This window comes from Trachypithecus francoisi, unplaced genomic scaffold (genome assembly GCF_009764315.1).
Source record: "Trachypithecus francoisi isolate TF-2019V2 unplaced genomic scaffold, Tfra_2.0 Lachesis_group11, whole genome shotgun sequence".
NCBI classification, from domain to species: domain Eukaryota; kingdom Metazoa; phylum Chordata; class Mammalia; order Primates; family Cercopithecidae; genus Trachypithecus; species Trachypithecus francoisi.
This window is the reverse complement of record NW_022681456.1, coordinates 69,006,765-69,027,224: the sequence shown is the minus strand read 5'-3', so window position 1 is coordinate 69,027,224 and position 20,460 is coordinate 69,006,765. Positions and strand designations below refer to the sequence as shown.

Below are 20,460 nucleotides of genomic sequence, written 5' to 3'. Positions count from 1 at the left end.
ACTCCTTTCCTAAGCAGAAACTAATGTTCAAATAATTTGGACTAAAACAGAAAGCAAATAAATACTTGCCCCTCAATTTGCTGTCTACTCTCTTCCCTAATTTTGTGTTTGCAATATTAATTCAGAAGAAATTCAGTAAATGGTCATTGACATAATCGATTCATTGGCTAATAATTATTTCTTTCTTAAGGCTTGAGTTCTTACAGTCAGCCATGGGGCTGAAGCCAAGAGAAAGGCAAGGGAGAAGGCCAGTGTCTAAGGAGGGGAGGATGTTTTCTATTTTACCCAAACTTCCTCATGCATGGACCTAAGAACTTGCTCCCTGACAGGGCCAGCTTCATGGTGTGGTAACTGTGCAGCTGCACAGATCCCTGCTTTGAGAAGGACCTCATGCTTGTTGCATGCTCTGTTGTCACCATCTTGAAAATTTTAACACTTTTTGAACAAGGAGCTCTACATTTTCATTTTTACTCTGGGCCCCTCAAATTATGTAGCCTGTTCTTCTCCTGAGTTATAGACGGCTTGGGCTGTCTGCTTTCTTCTCACTCTTCTCTCCCAGTCATGCCCCTGATCCAGGCTCAGGACCTGGACTCTCCATTGCCATGTCCTCTGGAGCAGGAAGCTCAACTTTCAGTGATCCTTCTGTGGATTTTGTGGATTATTTGTCATCTCATTAGCTTTTTTTTTTTTTCCATCCCATGGACCTCTAGTTGGTTTGGACTTTCAAGAAAAGTCAGGTAATTTCAAGTCATGCAAGCTGAACATGAGGAGAGAGGCAAATATGTTTCCCAGGAAAAATCCTGCAATGCCAAAGCTTGATGAAAATTACATTTCATTTGTAATTTTTATACTCATCAATGATAAACCAGTAAACAGGTACAAAATCAGTTTACATTTGGAGTTTACATTAGAATTCTAAAAAATCTTACTGAACACCTGAACACTTTGGTTTATGATGTCTGTTTCCTGTATACAGTTTCTATTTTTTATGTTGAACCATATGGAGGCTCATTTATTCAGTGTGCTTATTAAATTTTTATATTTGCACCACTTGTATAAGCTGCCTAAGAATTTTTGCCACAAAACTCCTTTCTTTAGTCATGTATGTCTTTTTAAAAATGTTATTTCTTTATTTTTTATTGCCTTAGGAAATTCTTTTGAAATGGCAATATTTCTTCTTTACCCGATTTAAACATTGCTCACCTTACTATATTCCCTTCTCTTCTGCTACCTTGGTAGAAATGCTTTTATGAAACTATACTTTATAGTGAAGATTTGTGCCTTCTTGAAGAATATGAAAAGAAACAGTCCTCTCTGTTATTACTCTGTCCATAATACTGAGAGCATTGTGTATTACAGGACACTCTGACTTCTTTACAAGAACCATAGAAGACACTTCTCTGCTCTCAGTGAGATCTGGCTTTTAAGGCCTATGTTATCTGGGGCCATAACAAGCATATAAATCTAAAATTGTGCCAAAGAGAATAAAATGGCAGATGCCAGAGACTGGGAAACATGGGTGAGGGGAGAGGGGGAGTGAAGAGAGGTTGGTTATGGGTACAAACATACAGTTAGATAGAAGAAATAAATTCCAATGCTTGACAGCAGACTAGGGTGACTATACTTAGCAACAATATTGTGTATATTTCAAAACAACTAGAAGAGAAGACTTGAAATGGTACCAACACATAAAAATAAATAATAATCCAATTATCCTGACTTGATCATTACACATTCTTTGCATGTAACAAACACTCACATGTGGCCCATAAATATGTAAATTTTGTGTCTATCTATCAATCTGTCTAGCTATATCTCAATATGGCAATAAGAACAGAAAGAATTTTAGGCCTGGAGACATATAGTCTGGAATAGTGGATGAGAAGCTGAACTCTGTCAGCATTTTCTTCTTCACCTCTTTTTCATGCAGTTCCTCTATAAATAAATTTGAAAGAAATATTTTAAAGATTATCAGCCTGAAGAGATGCCAAAAAAGTAGCATTCCCACAGACCTACACCTCTTGATCTAGCCCGAATAGAAGTACCTCATGCAGTCTAACTTCTCCTGACAACTAGTTTGTTTTCATGTTTATGGTCTTTGGGCCTCCTAACCAACCATGGTTTCCTCTTTGAGGAATGAGGTTAGGACAAAAGGTGCATATGAGCTTCTGCACAGTTGTGAGAGATAAGTATATGGTCCATCGCTCACAAGTGTGCAGGAACTCATGTATGCCTTTTGTCCAATCCTCCTTCCTCCACCAATTTTATTGTCTACACTATTTCCTTTTGCCTCATTTTTCCTAAATACTTTATCTTGCCAATGGTATACGTCTGACTTAACTCCTTATGATCTTAACTTTTAAATTCTTGTTTAGAGGCATTTTATGCAGATACTATCCTCCTTTTCATTCTTTGTCTTCTTCTTCCTTCCCTTCCATGTTCTGTTGTATGGTAACTTCACAACAGAAATGACAATGATTTCATATACCATAAAGTCACAATTATTGGCCTTTCTATTTATATTTTTTCTATTCCCTTTAACATTTCTGGCTTTATAATGCATATATTAGTACAGTTATCCATGTTAATAAATAGTGGTCATATATAAGACAGTGTGCTCAAAAATGTCTAATGAAATGTGCAGTTCAAAAGGTTCAGAGATGACCAACCAAGATTACTGCAGTTGACCCTTTGTTTCAGACTAACTTCCCTACCATTCTATTATTCATCTGTTAGTTAATATAACTACAGTGCTTAGAACAAAGTAAGTACTATATACCTTAGCTATGATTATTATCCTATCGCCAAACTTGACTTTCTGACACCATCTTAATCTTCATTATCACAGATTTGGATTTTTACTTACTTAATAGCTTTAGACAAATGAGTTGTTCCCATAGTGGAATCCCAGTGTTGGTTCCCTGGTTCCTAGCCTGCTTTGCCAAGTCTATGTGATCACAGGCTGACAGGCCAGGCTCTCCCAGTTAGAGGAGAGGTTGCTGTGGTCCTGCACTGCATCAAAAGATGCATTCCCTTGGCCAAAGCCTTTCCCTTGATCCCTTCTGGTCATCAAGTCACCTCTCTACATCACACAACTGATAATGCCACACCCTAGTGGAAGAGAATCTGTAGACATTAAACTGTCTATAAAGTTAAGTCCACATTCCCTTGGGAGAATCAGAATAACATAGGCTGGAAAGCTGTTCTCTAGGATTTGTGGAGCTTTGTGTTCTATTGTGTCTGCTGAGATAAAGGAAGGAGGGAGAGCAGCATAGTGTTACACTTTGGAGTCAGATGACACAGCTTCAAACCCCGTCCTTGTCACGTGAGATCTTACTGTCTCCAAGCCTCAGTTTCTGATCTGTAAAAGGGCATGATGATAATTTGCCTCATAGAATTGTAAGATAACCCATGTAGTATACTTGGGAACTAATAGGGCTGTTTGTTTTTTTGCTAGGCTCCCTCAAATCATGGTACCAATAGGTTTTTTAATACATGGGAGCACTTTTCATTTATAACATTCTGACACTTGAGAAAGTCTTCCACTCAAGGGATATTTAACACATTCTACTTAGTGAGAATGTGAAATATTCTTGAAAGAAATAATAAGCTGAGACCTGACATAAATAGTGTTGCAGGTGGTGACAATAGAGAGCAGTATGGCGTGGCTGGAGTACAGTTAGAGAGCTGGGAGGGAGGGCTGACACTGAAGAGCTAAGGCAAGGTAGACAAAGGAATAGCTTTGTTTTTTTATGATACTGGAAATATTAACTACCACTAAATTGCAACCAACTTTATTTTCATAAGATAGCATGTGCAAAGATCACCTCCGTGCAACACTCAGAAAACTAAAGCAGCACCTTTATTTTATACATACAAACAGTATAAAATGTTTATTATGTAAGAGCTGTGTTTTGTTTACAATATATTATATTGCTTCAAGCCAATGCAAAAAGTTCATACATTATATTCCCTATTTCATTGTGTTTAGAATATATTATATTGTTTAAATGCCACTACCACAGTGTAATTTTTTTTTTTTTTAATACTGAATCTCTGGAATAATGGTAAGGTCAAAATATACTGTATTGAGAGTTTAAAAGTTAAGAGCAATTTTTAAAAAATGTGACAAACATCTAAATATCTGACAATAAAATCTGAAATGCTGTAACTTCAACAATATTAATGGCTCCATCCAAATTCTTGTGACTTACACATTTTTGCCCAATTTAACCTTTCGAATGTTCCCCTGCCCCTAGACACCATAAATGCATTGTGATTTTGAAAATATCTGCCAACTACACACTGAAAATTTTAACCTGATCAAATGACATAATATAAAATCTGTCCCAAAGCACTGAAACAAGAAAATCTATACCATCATGCTACAGACGTACTTAGAAAACTTAAAAGGAAGAGTAAATATCAGCTCAGTGATTTATAATGAAGCTAATAAAATTCAGGCCAGTATTCTTAAGTGTAATGAACATTATTTGAACATTCAACACATGAAAGGTTAACAAAGGCTATGAACTTGGTGTAACTTAAAACGTTTCAGATGTCGGAGTTCACCAGATGTAATTGGATTCAGGTGGATCCTGCCGCTCCTCGGCCTTTTTAAGTGAAGGCGTGTGCTGCCTGAGTTGGGCGCCTGCTGGCCTCAGGGCATGTATGAGGCTGGCTCCATACCCTGCAAAATTATTCACAGCTTAAAAGGAAAGAAACTACAAAACCAGGCTCTTCAGATTCATTACTTACCATTCAAATGAAATCCATTTTTGCCTTTTCAACCCAGAGTGAAAAACCACAATGACCACAAAAAGCTACCTGACTGAAGAGATCTCTGTTAAGAGCAACCCATTTTACTAACTCCATGAAACCAGGTTTCTGTTGGATTTCTCGTTCTCTATATATTCTCGCCATGCAGAAACTCTTGATGCAAAATCTGGGTGAATGTGACAGGAAGGACAGTCTCCATCCAAGGGCTGGTAAGGATCTAGCACTGAAATTTTGAATGCAGCTACAGATTTGGTCATTGATCCTTTTCACTGCACTGCAAACCTAACCTAGCTGATATTGATCCAGTTCAATATGACGACCCTACTCTTCATAAAGATCACATGATTGGGTATGGCTATTGCACTTATAAGACAGGAATTTTGTAAAAATTAAGGACTTCCATTATATGTGTTAGGGAAAAGGTTAAGATTTGAACTGACTCTTCCTTATCAATGGAGATTTATGTTTTGGTCAAGGTAGTCATCTATCTGTTTCCACCTGGGTTGTAAATGGAATGTACTGAGTTATACAACTTCAGACCTCCCTTCTTCCTACTTGGAGTGATGCTCAGGGGTAGTGACTCATTTCTCATTTCCTAAAACTGATCCAAGGCAGCAAATTACATTGTAAAAATCTGCCTCCATCTTCTTGTGCATCAAAGTTAAATTCAGCATTTATTTGTTCCTTGTGTTTTTAAATGCAAACATGCCATTACGCAGCTACCGAGAACAGAATACTTTTTTCCTGAATGTGTTTCTTTGAATTGTCAATATGTAGTCTAGTAGCTCTTGGAGTGGTCAAAACCTGAGCCACCAATGAACTGGAGTAAATCCCTACCATGCTGCTTGGTCTGTGACCCATGAAGCCCAAACCTCCCTGTTGGTGAGGGTGAGCCTATGCAGGGACGTCTGTCTCCAGTATCCTCCTCCTCACCATGATGCCTGGGTCCCTGGACCTCCCAATGTGTCATCCCACTGGGAGTATGTTCTTAGCAGAACTCTATGTCTCAGAGCTTCCTTGTCACCTCCCTCTAATCAAAATAAACCGCCTTCTTTCAGTTCAATTATTTTAGCTAATGTACAAAATGGCTGGGTGACCTCTCCTGGAAAACACATTTGCATTTGAATCAAGCACCAGGTCATCTTCTTGGCATGCAATGCTTGGATTTGAAGGAGGCACACTGATGGCAGAAGCTTTCAACAGCATAATCTCCAAGTGGGGGTGCTATTTGGAGGCTGGCAGACCTGTCAGGAGGGCTCATCTACTACACGAGGGCCCCTAACTTGCCTTCCCTTTAGAAGAATGACTGGGTACATCAGAAGTAACGGTGCCCTTGTTCTCCCCTCTTCATCACTTGTGGGGATCACTGGGACCTGGAAGTGAGTCTTAGAAGACTTTTGTAACTAAGTCCTGGGATGTGTGGTCTGATCTAGGTGTGAGGATTTTTGAAAGTTATTTTGATTCTGAGACAAGCCTCAGGGTTTGTCTCCAGTTGAGGGTGGCATAAGGGCTTCGGTTTACTCTTTTCCAAAATGGTGCTAGAAATATTGAGTCTCCTACAAGTCTTTTAGTCCAAAGAAGATCTCCTTATCAGTATGTCTTAGCAGGGATACCATTCAACCATTCCCACTGTGTGAGAAGCGATTTTCCTGAGGAGCTGCACTGCTTATTAAACTGTGTCCACCTGAAGCCAATTTAATCAATCATCCAGTTAATTCAGTGGTGAAAAAGCATCAAATCAGTGGCTTAGTGTAGTGATATGGTTCAGCTGTGCCCCCACCCAACTCTCATCTTGAATTGTAATCCCCGTAATCCCTGTGTGTCAAGGGAGACACCAGGTGGAGGCAATTGAATCATGGGGCTAGTTCCCCTATGCTGTTCTCCTGATAGTGAGTGAGTTTTCACGAGATCTGATAGTTTTATAAGTGTTTGGCAAGTTCCTTCTATGGTCATTCTCTCTCCTTCCACCTTATGAAGAAGGTACCTGTCTTCCTTTGCCTTCAGCCATGATTGTAAGTTTCCTGAGGCCTCCCTAGCCATATGGAAGTGTGAGTCAAACCTCTTTCCTTTATAGGTTACTCAGTGTCTGGAAGTTCTTTATAGCAGTGTAAGAACAGACTAATACATGTAACCTAGACCAGACACCAACCTACCTTAAAGTAAACAGATGTACAACTACATCTGTTATAGATACATTATCTATACATTATATTATAGCTACATTAAACTAATACAATATGAACATTGTAAAATATAAGCAAAACTTAGAAATTAGAAAGATGACCATAAGTATATTAAATGTATATTTATATATATATCAAATTTAAGATATAAAAAATATTTAAAAACTAGTATATTCTTTTAGCACCCCAATGGATAATTTCAACACCCACTGGGTTGCATGCACCAACCTTTGGAGACTACTGATCTAGGAAAACATCTGATATGTGAGTGATTTGTTCAACTTGTATCCATTACTTTGGAGACATAATATGGTAGACACAACCTGCAATTTTGTGAATTTGCTTTTTAAAATTAATTAATTAATTAATTTAATTTTAGAGACAGGGTCTTGCTATGTTGCCCAGGCTGATCTCAAGCTCCTGGATTCAAGAAATCCTTTTGCCTCAGTCTCCCAAGTAGCTGGGACTACAGGCATGCGCCACCACTCCCAGCTAGGAATCATGTTTTTGAAGAGTATGGTGTATGACTGATGTCTTTCTTTTTTCAAACTAAAGTGGACAGTGGGCCCAAGCTTAGGAGACTGAGTTCTAGCTGCCAGAAATGCTGAAACTGTGTTGTTTTGGTAATTTGCTAATTGACTGTCCCTCTACTCCACAAGGCAGGGCCTTTTTCTGTCTGTGTACTGGTGTGTCCCCAGTGCTTGGATTCATGCTTAGCACAGGAAAGACCACAATCAATACTGAACAAATTTAGCAAGTTTCATTGTGTGTCTAAAATAGGCCAGCTGTTTATCTACATAGCTAGCTCATTTTTGGTAGTAAATTTTGAAAAAAATGTAACTCCATTATAACATCTCTCCCACAGACAACTTTATAAACCTTTTCTTTCCCTCAAAAGAACTCATTTACTTACTATTACCAATACGATTTAAATATTTTCAGAAGCAAAATGCTTCATGTTTTATAATGATACTTGACAAATCATGAATTATAAAATCAGAGGCAAGGAGGTACTGATTCTACATTTGATTTAAAAATCTTAATTTCATGTGTCATTTTTTTCATAGTTGACATACTGTATTACCCCAAATCAATCTGTATTACTAATTTAGCCTAGAAAATATTTAAGATTTTTATAGATGTGATGTTTTACAAAGATGCATTACTCTTTACACACCAAAGCTTAGACTCTAAAGTTTAAAGAGGTGGAGAAGTGTGGGGGAGAAGAGGCAGAGAAGCTGCTTTTAATGAAATGGAAAGCAGGGCTGAGTTATAGGTTGACTGTTAGCCTTTGAAGTCAAGAAACAGAAGTGAAAAGGCTGGCTCTTCTTCTGGTCTCCCACTCACTTTTATTTTTATTTTTTTCCTTGTTTACAACTTTTTATTTCTCCCACTCACTTTTATTGCAGTGTCTTCCATGCCAACCTTCTTGACACTGGCATTTGTTGGGTTCATGGCAGGTTCCATGTGCACCACAGCCAGGCTCGCAGACAGCTAGAATCAAAGGAAATAAAAAGAGTATTTCCTGAGCTTTCCTTTTTCAACAGAATTACATAATTGCTTTCCCTGCAATTCTTTAGAATGTGTTAGTTTTGGCTTCATCCTCTAATTTTTTTTTTCCTAAGTCAGTCTCCAGCCATAAGTTGGTTTTGGACTTTTTGTAAAGTCCTGAGAAGGATCTTTAAGCATGACATTTTTCATTTGCAAAAGACGTTCAGTAGGATTTTGAAACTGCTGGACCATGGAAGTTTATTTTCCTTAAGAAAACACCTGGCTGGGTGCTGTGGCTCACGCCTGTAATCCTAACACTTCGGGAGGCCGAGGCAGGTGGATCACGAGGTCAGGAGTTCAGGACTAGCCTGGCCAAGATGGTAAAACCCCCATCTCTACTGAAAAAATACAAAGATTGGCCGGATGCGGTGGCAGGCACCTGTAGTCCCGGCTACTCAGGAGGCTGAGGCAGGAGAATCAATTAAATCTGGGAGGCGGAGGTTGCAGTGGTCCTAGATCGCGCCACTGCACTCCAGCCTGGGTGACAGAGTGAGACTCTGTCTCAAAAAACAAAACAAAACAAAACAAACCACCTTATAGTTAAAACATTCAGTTGCATGTGTGAGTATCCATTTTTTACATGCACAGATTTCATACAATGCCTCTGGTCTACATAAGGAAGCATATATGTCAGTGAAGAAAGGTTAACTGTGATGCCCAGGCAACATGCAGTAGGCACAGAAGTATGTAGTGAGAGACTCCTGCTAGTTTAACGACCCGGTAGCCCAGATTGGCAATGTGTATGGGGTACTTACGCTTTGAACAGAGGTCTCCCTGGTAACCTTTGGAACACTTACATTTGCTTTTACCAATGCATTTACCTCCATTTCGACAGGGTTGTGGGCATTTGCCTGAAAAAGAGAAGAATGCAACTAAACAAGGAACCTGGTGCTTCATTCAGAGGTAATTACATTTTTCAGAGGAATTACAAGGCTTTGAGAGGATAAATGCTTTTAAGTGGCAATTTTCATTTATTTCAGATCTACTCTGGCTTTTATTTTGTTTGAGTTTTGTTTTTGGAACAGATAGGATAATAGTTTTAACTTATGCTTTTGGATTATAAATGTGTTGCCAAAACGCTGCATTTATATTCTCTTTTTTTTTTTTTTTTTAAGTAAAGACAGGGTTTCATCCTGTTGGTCAGGTTAGTCTCCATCTCCTGATCTCAAGTGATCTGCCCGCCTTGGCCTCCCAAAGTGCTGGGATTACAAGCACAAGCCACCATGCCCAATCCAATTACTTTTTAATAAACAGAATAATCTTTTCACTGACTCATAAATACTTGCTAAGATATACTTTACTAAAAGTTATGACATAAAGGGCCCTTTAAATAATCTTTTCTCTGGGTATTGATTTTTGTTTTTTGGTTCTTTTTGATATGGAATCTTGCTATTTTGCCCAGGCTGGAGTACAGTGGTGGGACCTTGGCTCACTGCATCCTCTGCCTCCTAGGTTCAAGTGATTCTCCTGCCTCATCCTCCAGGGTTGCTGGGAACACAGACATGTGCCACCATGCCCGGCTAATTTTTGTATTTTTAATAGAGACGGGGTTTCACCTTGTTGGCCAAGCTGGTCTCGGACTCCTGACCTCAAGTGATCCTCCTACCTCAATCTCCCAAAATGATGGGATTACAGGCATGAGCCACCATGCATGGCCGAGTTTTGATTTTTGAACGTCACTTTTTTTGAAAGTGACTCTATACCTGTACCTGATGACAGTCTTTGCCTAGGATTCCCCAGAAAGCAGGACCTGCATGCAGCTAGTTTATTTGGGGAAGTGATTGTAGGAAACAGGAATGGGGGAATGGGAGGAGTGAAACGGAAGGAGGGAAAGGCAACACAAAAGTGTGTTTGTGGGTGGAAAGCAGGAGTATGGGGCCGCTAAGTCGAGGTGCAGTGGCAATGGCTGGCATGCAAGGCTGGCCAAGAGGCTGTGAGATGTGACACAAAAGGTGCCCAATATCACAGCAGTGTATTTTCCTGGAACATCCTAGGTCCATAATGATACTTCGTAATTTCTTTTTTCTCTTTGCCCAATGAGTATTACAAATGCTTTTCACAGATCTTTGAATCACAGAATTTTAGAGCTGGAGTAAGGCCCTAGGTGTAAAAATCATGTAATAAATTTCTCACTTCTTTCTCCAGAGGCTATTTATTCTCCCTCTGCAATCTATTATTTGCTATCCTAAGTCCTAGCTTCTGAAGAAGTGGAAGATAAGGTACTTTTTACCTAGAGCTGAAACCACATCCTATGCCTGGCATAAGATGTTTTGAAGACAGCAAGTAGCCCATAGATTTTGGTAGTGGAGGAGTTTGGATTGCTTTTGCTGTTCTTTTTCTTTTATTTTTATTCACTTCAGCAGAACACTCATTACAAAGGCTTCTGGGTACATAAGGAGAACTAATGAAAATTTATACTAAACCAACCTGCCTTTCACTCTCCAAGCCCTTCTTTTTATTGCCAAAGAAAGCTGTGAAGGAAGTCAACCCCTATATATTTTACTGACAAGTACTATTTGTGACAAGCAAGAAGTAAATTCTTTATGAAAATCATTCTACTAAAAACATTTTATCTTTTTATTTACCTAAAAGGACTTTCTTCATGTATGAGTAGACCAAAGCAGTATTTAGTCATTGTAGAGACAATATAGACATAACAATATTGGGATGTTAGGGTCTCTCACAAACCTGGAATGCTGTTAGACATTGAGGTTTTCCTGCATAGAGGTGTTCCAGAAACAGGTATTAAAACAAACTTAATAACAGAATATCACCTCTTCATTGACCAAAAGAGGATCCTCTTTTTTTTTTTTTTTTTGGCCAGGTTTGAATACAAGAATACCATTTACTGTTTAGTTAAGATCTCAACTCTTACCCAGAAGAAGGAATATCTAACTCCAAATTTCCACTTGCATCAAAGAAATACCTGACTCCAACATATACACAAAACTGGGTCATCTCACAGTACTCTGCAATGCACCAGGTTTTTTCAAGTGAGCAAGGTATGGGATGATAATTATATGGCAGAAAACACAGAGTATTCATATGTGAACTACTTGGTGGGCCCGAATTTTCTCCTCCTCTATGAGGGGTGAAGTTGGTAACTGGGATAACACAGAAAATGATTGGTGGAGAGAATCCTTTCATTGACTTCAAGAGATTTTTTGTTTTCATGGCAACAGGGAAGTGAGGACCCTTAGATTCACCGCAGTCAGGAAGGAGGACATTCTCTCCTGGCTATCACACAACAGAAACGTGACTGCAGGAGATGTTAGACATTTGAAAGCCATTACTAGTTCAAAGACTATAAGAGCCAAAATTCATGAAGATCTGATTGTTTTAAAATTCAGAATACTGGAAATATCTTTAATATTAACTTCTTTTTCCTGAAAATATTTTGCAACCAAATTCTACCCATTAAATAGTGGCAAATTGATTCAGCCTGAGAGATGGCACATTTTTACTTAAGAGACTAAGCCCTGGCTGGGCATGGTGGCTCACGCCTGTAATCCCAGCATTTTGGAAGGCTGAGGTGAGCAGATCACTGGAGGCCAGGAGTTCAAGACCAGCCTGGCCAATATGGTGAAATCCTGTCTCTGCTAAAAATATAAAAAAATTAGTCAGGCGTGGTGGCAGGCACCTGTAATCCCAGCTACTCAGGAGGCCGTGGCAGGAGAATCGCTTGAACCTGGAAGGCGGAGGTTGCAGAGATCCAAGATGGTGCCATTGCACTCCAGCCTGGATGAAGAGCTAGACTCCATCTCAAAAGAGAAAGAGAAAGAGAGAGAGAGAGAGAGAGAGAGAGAGAGAGAGAGAGAGAGAGAGAGAGACAGAGAGACAGAGACAGAGAGAGAGAGAGAGAGAGAGAGAGAGAGAGAGAGAGAGACAGACTAAGCCCTGCCTGAAGACAAACAGATTTGACTGTTTAGGCTGCTGGCATTTTTACTGTAACCAATGGATGAGTCCTTGTAAGAACAATGAAATAAGGTATTGACAAAATAAAGACATTAGATTTCTTCCACCTATGCAATTGTAGGATAACTTAAATTCATGACAGTTTAATGAAGAAAAAAGATAAAAGGGTTTTTAAGTGCCAACAATTGTCAACTCTAGGTTTTAGGATGGTAGGTGATTTTTAACTGTTTTCTCCAATATTCTAAAAATTTTTAACAGAGAACATTTTATATTGAGAACTTTTATAAGAAGAACCCACTCAGTTATTTTTAAAATCCTTTTCTAATTCTTTTCTAATAATCTTTGCATTAGAAAAGGATAATAAATAATTTGGGTAGTCTTTTTAACTGAAGTTTCATTAAAGATTTTTGGGAAATCCATGAGTCTTAGATAACAAGATGAATGTACATATCATCCATCCAGATACTTCTAACCATAGTTTTGTTAACCTACAAGCACATCTCACAATCAACTCGGAATGAAGTTTGAGATGGTATCATGCTTCTTCTTCTTCTTTTTTTTTTTTGAGGTGGAGTTTTGCTCTTGTCTCCTAGGCTAGAGTGCAGTGGCTCAGCCTTGGTTCACTGCAACCTCTGCCTCCACGGTTCAAGCAATTCTTTTGCCTCAGCCTCCTGAGTAGCTAGGACTACAGGCGCCTGTCACCACACCTGGCTGATTGCTGTGTTTTTAGTAGAGATGGGTTTTTGCCATGTTGGCCAGACTGGTCTCTAACTCCTGACCTCAGGTGATCTGCCTGCCTCAGCCTCTCAAAGTGCTGGGATTATAGGCATGAGCCACTGCACCCAGGTGAGATGGCATCATTTTTGATAGAGGTCAGGAGAAATGAAAATAAAGATGACATCAGAATATACATTCCATTAAAAAACAAAACAAACAAACAAACAAAAAAATATAGCCAGCAATGAATGAGTGCTGGTGAGGATGTGGAGAAACTGGAACCCTCATACACTGCTGGTGGGAATGTAAAATGATGCAACATTTTGGAAATGTTTGGAAAATAGTCTGGTCGTTCATCAAAAAAGTTACCATGTGACTCAGCAATTCCACCCCCAGGTAAATATTCCGAAGAAATGGAAACGTCCACACAAACATCTCACACACAGATTTTCATAGCAATATTATTCATAATAGCCCCAAAGTTGAAACAACCCAAATGTCCAACAACTGATAAATAAACAAAATGTAGCAAATCCATAAAATGAAATATTATTTGGCAATAAAAAGGAATAATGCACTGATATATGCTACACCATGAGTGAGCATTGAAAACATTAGAATGAACCCAGGTGAAAGAAGCCATACAAGAAATGCCACATCTTGTATGATTCCATTTATGTGAAATATTAAGAATAAGCAAGTCTAGAGACAGAAAGTAGCTTATTGGTTGCCAGGGTCTGGTGGGAGAGGGGAAGAGGGAGTCACTGCTAATAGGTACAGACTTTCTTTTGGGGATGATAACATGTTCTGGAATTTGATAGAGGTGATGGCTATACAATCTTGTGAATAACCTGAATGGTACATTTTAAAATGTTGAATTTTATATGATTGTGACTTATATCTTAATTAAAAATAAGAATACAGGGGCTGGGCGCGGTGGCTCAAGCCTGTAATCCCAGCACTTTGGGAGGCCGAGACGGGCAGATCACGAGGTCAGGAGATGGAGACCATCCTGGCTAACACGGTGAAACCCTGTCTCTACTAAAAAATACAAAAAGCTAGCTGGGCAAGGTGGCAGGCGCCTGTAGTCCCAGCTACTCAGGAGGCTGAGGCAGGAGAATGGTGTAAACCTGGGAGGCGGAGCTTGCAGTGAGCTGAGATCTGGCCACTGCACTCCAGCCTGGGCGACAGAGCGAGACTCCGTCTCAAAAAAAAAAAAAAAAAAAAAACATAATTCAACTATACTTTTTTGTTTCTATACCTTTAGAGGCACTTTTCAACTCAAGACCCATTTCCATATTTTCCTGGTAATGTGGTTGCCATGATAGAAACAGGAAACTTCCGCAGAGGTTTTGGATAAAACTTGCAGTAGGGTGAATCAGGAGCTTTCAAAGACCCACATATTTTGATGCAGTTAGAAAAAAACGAAACAAAAAACCAAGAATATAGAACAATTGTCTCTGCCAACAGAAGATTCATAAACCTAAGGACATGAAAGGGCATATTTACATGAAGGAAAATGAGTTTATGAACAAAGATTCATAACCATGAACCAAGTAAGTGTGCAGAGTCTGAAGTAAGTACAGGGGAAAATTGAGGGGAGTTAGTTCAGAGATATCTTTATCTGGGAAGGGTAATTAATAAGAATAGAAACCACACCCAGACAATTAATTGCATGCTCTATGGAAACTTTAGAGGCATTTCATCTGAACCCTATAAAAAATGGTTACTTCATCCACTACTCATTAAAGTACAAAAGCCCACAAATAAATTAGAGGTTGAAAGTTCAAACAGCAACTTAGTCTTATTCAACTTTCAATCTGCAATACACTACTATATACACTACTGTACATACTGTTTGGCTATACCAAACAGTGATGTTTTACAGATACAGCTGGAAATGAAACACAGACCAAGTTTCCCTCAACCAACACATCAAGAAAGGCAGGGACACAGGACCCTTAGTGGACAGACTGACCTTCCTTTTGCTCTTTCTTGAGCATGTGCTTTGGTGCTATCTGTTCTTCTGGATTATAAGGCAATCTAGGAGGCAGTTATCTCATTTCTGGGTTAAAGAGAAGGCTATATGACTTGCTGAGAGCTACATGGCTGGTCAGTGGCAGAGCCTGGACAAACAATTGGAATACTGGAATATTGATTCCGAAAACAATGATAAGCTACCACATTTCAACCCTTATGTTTTTAACTTTTGTGTATTGAAGTATGACAAATATACAGTAAAGGCATAATGTGCACCAATCTTAAGTTTACAGTTCAGATATTTTTATTTACATAAACAGATGTGTGACACTTCACCAATCAACATACTTAGCATTCCATAAAGTTTCTTTTGCTCCTGCTGTGATTCTTGTTTCCACCGTCATCCATTAGTTTCACCTATTAGCTTGAACTTCAAAAAGATGGGATCATGCAGGAGGTAATTTTTTGTGTCTGGTTACTTTCACTTAGTATCTGTGTGGTTCATTCATGTTGCTGTGTGTGCTATTATTTCATTCTTTTTTTATTGCTATGTACCTTTTTTTCCTCCTTTTTCTTGAGTCTACCTTTTTCTCTTAGATGGGTTGTTAGGCTCAGTCTAGGACATCTGGCAGTGAGCGGCAGGGGAAACAGGTAGGTAGGTAAACAGATCCCAGCTGTCCCAGAGCTCTGATCTACATTTCCAGTCTGAACTTATGGGTTCCACATAATGAGGAGGAGACAAAATGACTAGCAGAGAACAATGCAACATGCTGAATAATCCAAACCCAGACATAACCGAGTCAGAGATCATTTCTTCTGAGTCCTGTGAGGTGAGCTGTGTCACTCTGCCCCACCTTCAGCCAAAATGCATGGCAGCTGAATCTAGCAAAAAGAAACCACTGGCCTAAGACCATAGACAAGCTATTCATTCTCTCTGGGCTTCCGACTCCTTCTTGATAAAATGAAGGGGTTATAAGGTCTCCCTAAGTCAAAAGAAGGCAGAAAGTTAATACTCACTTATTTCACATTGCTCTCCCTCTAGTCCTGGAGGGCAAATACATTTTCCAGGGTAGAAACAGGTCCCTCCGTTAAAGCAGGTGGTTGAGCAATTTGCTGTTAGAATGAGCAACAGGGGTGTTGCATTAGACAGTAGGTTAAGTCTAACACAAATTTCACTTAAAGTGAGGTACTATTTTTAGGCATCTGCTGCCTGTCCATTTCCTGACATAAAGAAATAAGCTGCTTTACAAATATAAAAATTGTAACCAATTGCTTGCCTATGTGCAGACTCCAGAACGTAACAGGAGACCACACACATCATATACTACCCACCCGTAGGAGTTTCCATCTCAGTGAAGAAAGGCACAGTAAAAAATTAGCTTTTTAAATTTTCTTATACATATCTATGCCCTTAAAAGGAGAAGAATGGTATAAACCTAAGGATTTTTTGTTGTTGTTGTTGTTGTAAACATCAGATTGGAGGATAAAGGAAGGGTAAAAAGGAGAAGACTTACTGTGGAATAGATAAAAGAGAAGTCATAAATATCAGGACCTGACAAAGAAAAAAAGCTCCTTTGTTTCAGGACAAGATGAACAAAGGTTTATCTTAATGGGATTGTTTAAAAAAAATACACTTTTATGACTTTTGGGGAAAAGAGTAACCATATTCAGAAAAAGAATGTGGGCCCGGGTGAGATGCCATAGGTAGGAGTGTGGCCACAGCATGGACCAGACGATGATGAAGTTGGCTGTATCATAGTGGGAGCCCAATAACCAGATTATCCAGGTAGTAATCACACTTTGTGATTCATCCTAAACCTTCTCTCACAGTGTCAATTTCTGGAATTTCACTGCTCACTAGCACCTAAAATAGAGGGAGGATGGAGAAATGGGGAGAGGAGGAGAGGAAATATCTAAAAATAGGTAAGTTGGCTCATTCTATAAAGGAAATTAAAATGAGAGCTTGGATTTTTAGCAATTCCAGTTATATGACCTATTTGTTCTTGTCCCTATAAAACTGGCTAAAATTCGCTATAGATGAACAAAAGCTAAAGTAAGCTTCCAGTAGGAAAATCAGAAAAGAAATCCAAAAGTTCTAAGTGTATGTTTTCTTTGTGGAAAAAAGTCCACTAAGTAAAATGTTCTATGAATATCATGCCTCTTAGATGATAAATTGTGTTTAAAATCACAAAGATCTCCCAGTTGAAGGCAGTGCTGTATTCACTTGGGAAAATCAAAGCTCTTTTTTTTTTTTTTGGTTTGTTTGTTTTTTAAAAGAGACAGGGTCTTGCTCTGTCTCCCAGGCTGGAGTACAGTGGCACAATCATAGCTCACTGCAGCCTTAAACCTCTGGGCTTAAGGGGTCTTCCTGCCTCAGCCTCCCAGATGACTGGGAGTAAAGGTGTACACTACCATGCCTACTTAAGTTTTGAAATTTTTTTGTACAGATGGAGTCTCGCTACATTGCCCACACAGGTCACAAAAAAATCAAGCCTCTTAACGTGGAAGGGAGCTGTAGCATTTTGGTATGGGATTTAGGATTTAGGAGAACCAGCTCTTGGGGCCTCCTCTTTGCTGCAGTATTGCTAAGGCTGGACAGTTGTTTTTGCAAGTGTGCCCTGTCTCCTCACTTCTGTTTCTCTTGGAGATAAAAGGGAATGATGAGATCAGTGCCCTGAAAAACTTTGGGACCAGTGCCCACTTGGCCTGTGTCCCATGGGCACTGCCCAATTACTGATGTGTAGAATGCAATGGTAGAATTTGGCAAAGTTGGTTATATAACTTGGCCACACTCTTAGTACTTGTATGCTATTGTATTGTCATGAGCAAGTTTCTCTACATTTCTGTGTTCAATGATTCTTGATTAGAAAAACAAGCAGCTAGAGACATGAAGTATGTTTCTCTGGGGCTGAGGCCCCACTGGCCAATGCTAAACTCCTTAAGTCCTAAAGGTTGTGATGTCCCAAGGGCCAATGAAAGTTATTCTTTAATATTTGTTCAAATAGATAGTGCTGAGGTCTAGCTCCATAGTAGTAATTAAATCATTTTTCCAGAGCCTCCACACATTACTTCCTGGAGAATAAAAGCATCTTTTGTTGAGGTAGAAGAAAATTTTTTTAGTATTCCCAGATCTCCAGTGAGACTAAGTGGAATTTCAACAGACTTTATAAAAGAATAAAGAAGTTACTGGAGTCTGATGAGTAGGAAAATCTTTCATTTGAAAGATAAAATACTATAAAATATAATATGTACTGGAATATAGATAGATATATTACTTTAACAGTGACCATGTGGTGTTTGTGACACCACAGCACTAGAAAAACACTGCAATTGACACGCCATTATGCAAACCACACCAACAATGGCCACGCCTACATAAGAAGGTCTCTTGTGAATACATGAGTTTTTCAACTAAATCTCTGGAGGATTTGTCTTATTTATTAATAGTTTTGAGGCCATAAGAGTTTAATTCTGCTCTAGAATGCCCAGTTTTAAAATAGCAGAGATACTGAATGCTAAATTTAGACAAAAAGATACACAGTAATGAATTTTACTCACTGGCTGTTAATTCTTATTAGAGTAAATAGTGCTTAATCTTTATGAAAACACATTAAAAAATGTTTTTTAATCCAATACTATAGTTTTAAAAGACCACTTTAAAAAAGGCAGAAATGCTTTCACATATTATCTCAATATAGTTATTATATATAGCTCAGGGGTGAGGGACAGGAGGGTCAGTGGCTTAATTCCAAGTCTAGAGATAGAAAAAGCATGGTCCACAGAGAGATCAAGTTGCCTGCCCAGGTTCAGAGTCACTTGCGGAAGAATCGAGGGCTGAATTAGGTAGCCTGGGTGGCAACATGGTACAGCGCAGGATATGAATTTGGGTCAACCGACTCAAGTTCCATAAACCCCACTTTGCTTATCTAGGATGAGATGGATAATACTTTACATATCTCAAAAGATGTTCAGAGTAAAATCACATAACTGTATTATCATAAAAGAGTAAACAACCATAAGTTATTCTGACTCATACTGAAGGCTCTTTCCTTTAAAACAACAACAACAACAACAACAAACTGCTCATGGCAATCTTATTTGGTACTAACTGAGTGATCACTAAAGAGACACTTTTCAAGAATAAAATTTATTATTCCATCTTAACTTATATGTTTATTGACAAAAAACAATGCTCTATTCATACAATTAGCATTTTTAACACAAAGATAACTTCATTAAATATACAAATTTCACAGCATAGTCTTTATTTTTTTCCACTTAAAAGATGTGAACTGGGCAAAATAAACAAGTATCTTATAAAGAGTATGAATCATTCAGCAATTTTAGGGCCAAGTTTGAATACACTTACTAAGAGTGAAATCTGGCTGTGTTGCTACAATGTTGAGAAGGAAGAACCCGATCTCTCTGGGATGTGATTTGTGAGCGGAGTATTGAATCAGGAGTCAGTAAACTTCTAGGTTAGGCAATGTATAGCAGGTTGTTTAATTTTAGCCTTAGAAGGTCACCCACAAAACCAATTTAGGACATACCAAAATTCCATGTGGCATAGACCAGCTAATTGTTCACAAAAATTTGCACTCCTCTCACATAATATGAGATGTCAGTGGGAGACAGCTGTCCAGCCAGGGGCAACATTTCTTCTGCCTGAATCCAGGTAGGGCCATGAGGCTAATTCCTACCTATGGAATAGGTGTGGAAGTTTTGTGAGTAACTTCTGGGCCAGGGCTTTAAATTTTTTAATTAATTAATTTATTTTTAGCAGTGCTTACTTCAATCCTTCTCTGCCTATTGGCTGGATCTAGAGAGTTCCAAAGCTCTAGGCAGGACCACAGATAGATGGTGCCTGGGCTCCTGAGTCACTGCATGAAGAAGAGCTGCCCTGCCCACTGACCAGGCAAAATGCACTGGAGCATTCTGTGAATGAAAATAAACTTTTGCTATTACACTACACTAAAATTGGGATTTCAGTTACTATAGCAGCCATCTTTACCCTCAGCCATACACTCTATTTACAGAGCTGTTATGAAGAGTGAGGACATATAAAGTAACTCATTCTAATCAAACATTTTTAAAGTAAAAATAACTTTGTTCTTACAAAGAAACTGTTACCTTTGTCACAGTTCACTCCATAGAATCCAGGTGGGCATATGCAGAAACCAGGAGTCACACAAAGTCCACCATTCATACACCGTGGGGTGCAAAGGGCTTATAGGGAGAGAGAACCCTGATTAAGGTCAAATGGTATTTTGGAGACAGGGCCATTTTGAAATGTCAATAATACAACAGATCTACATTTTCAAGCTTTGTGGTTGAC

At 38.9% G+C, this 20,460-nt stretch overlaps 1 protein-coding gene across 1 annotated transcript in view; it reads right to left on the bottom strand.

Annotated features, from left to right (window-relative positions):
* Positions 1–3,840: 3,840 nt before the first annotated feature.
* WIF1 (WNT inhibitory factor 1) overlaps positions 3,841–20,460 on the bottom strand; it is a 72,648-nt gene continuing 56,028 nt past the window's right edge. The window contains exons 6-10 of the mRNA XM_033221384.1: positions 20,256–20,351; positions 16,143–16,238; positions 9,269–9,364; positions 8,361–8,456; positions 3,841–4,690 (exon numbers count right to left, since the gene is read on the bottom strand). Of these exons, the coding sequence (XP_033077275.1) occupies positions 4,569–4,690; positions 8,361–8,456; positions 9,269–9,364; positions 16,143–16,238; positions 20,256–20,351 (506 nt within the window). The 3' untranslated portion in view covers positions 3,841–4,568. The remainder of the gene's footprint in view (positions 4,691–8,360; positions 8,457–9,268; positions 9,365–16,142; positions 16,239–20,255; positions 20,352–20,460) is intronic.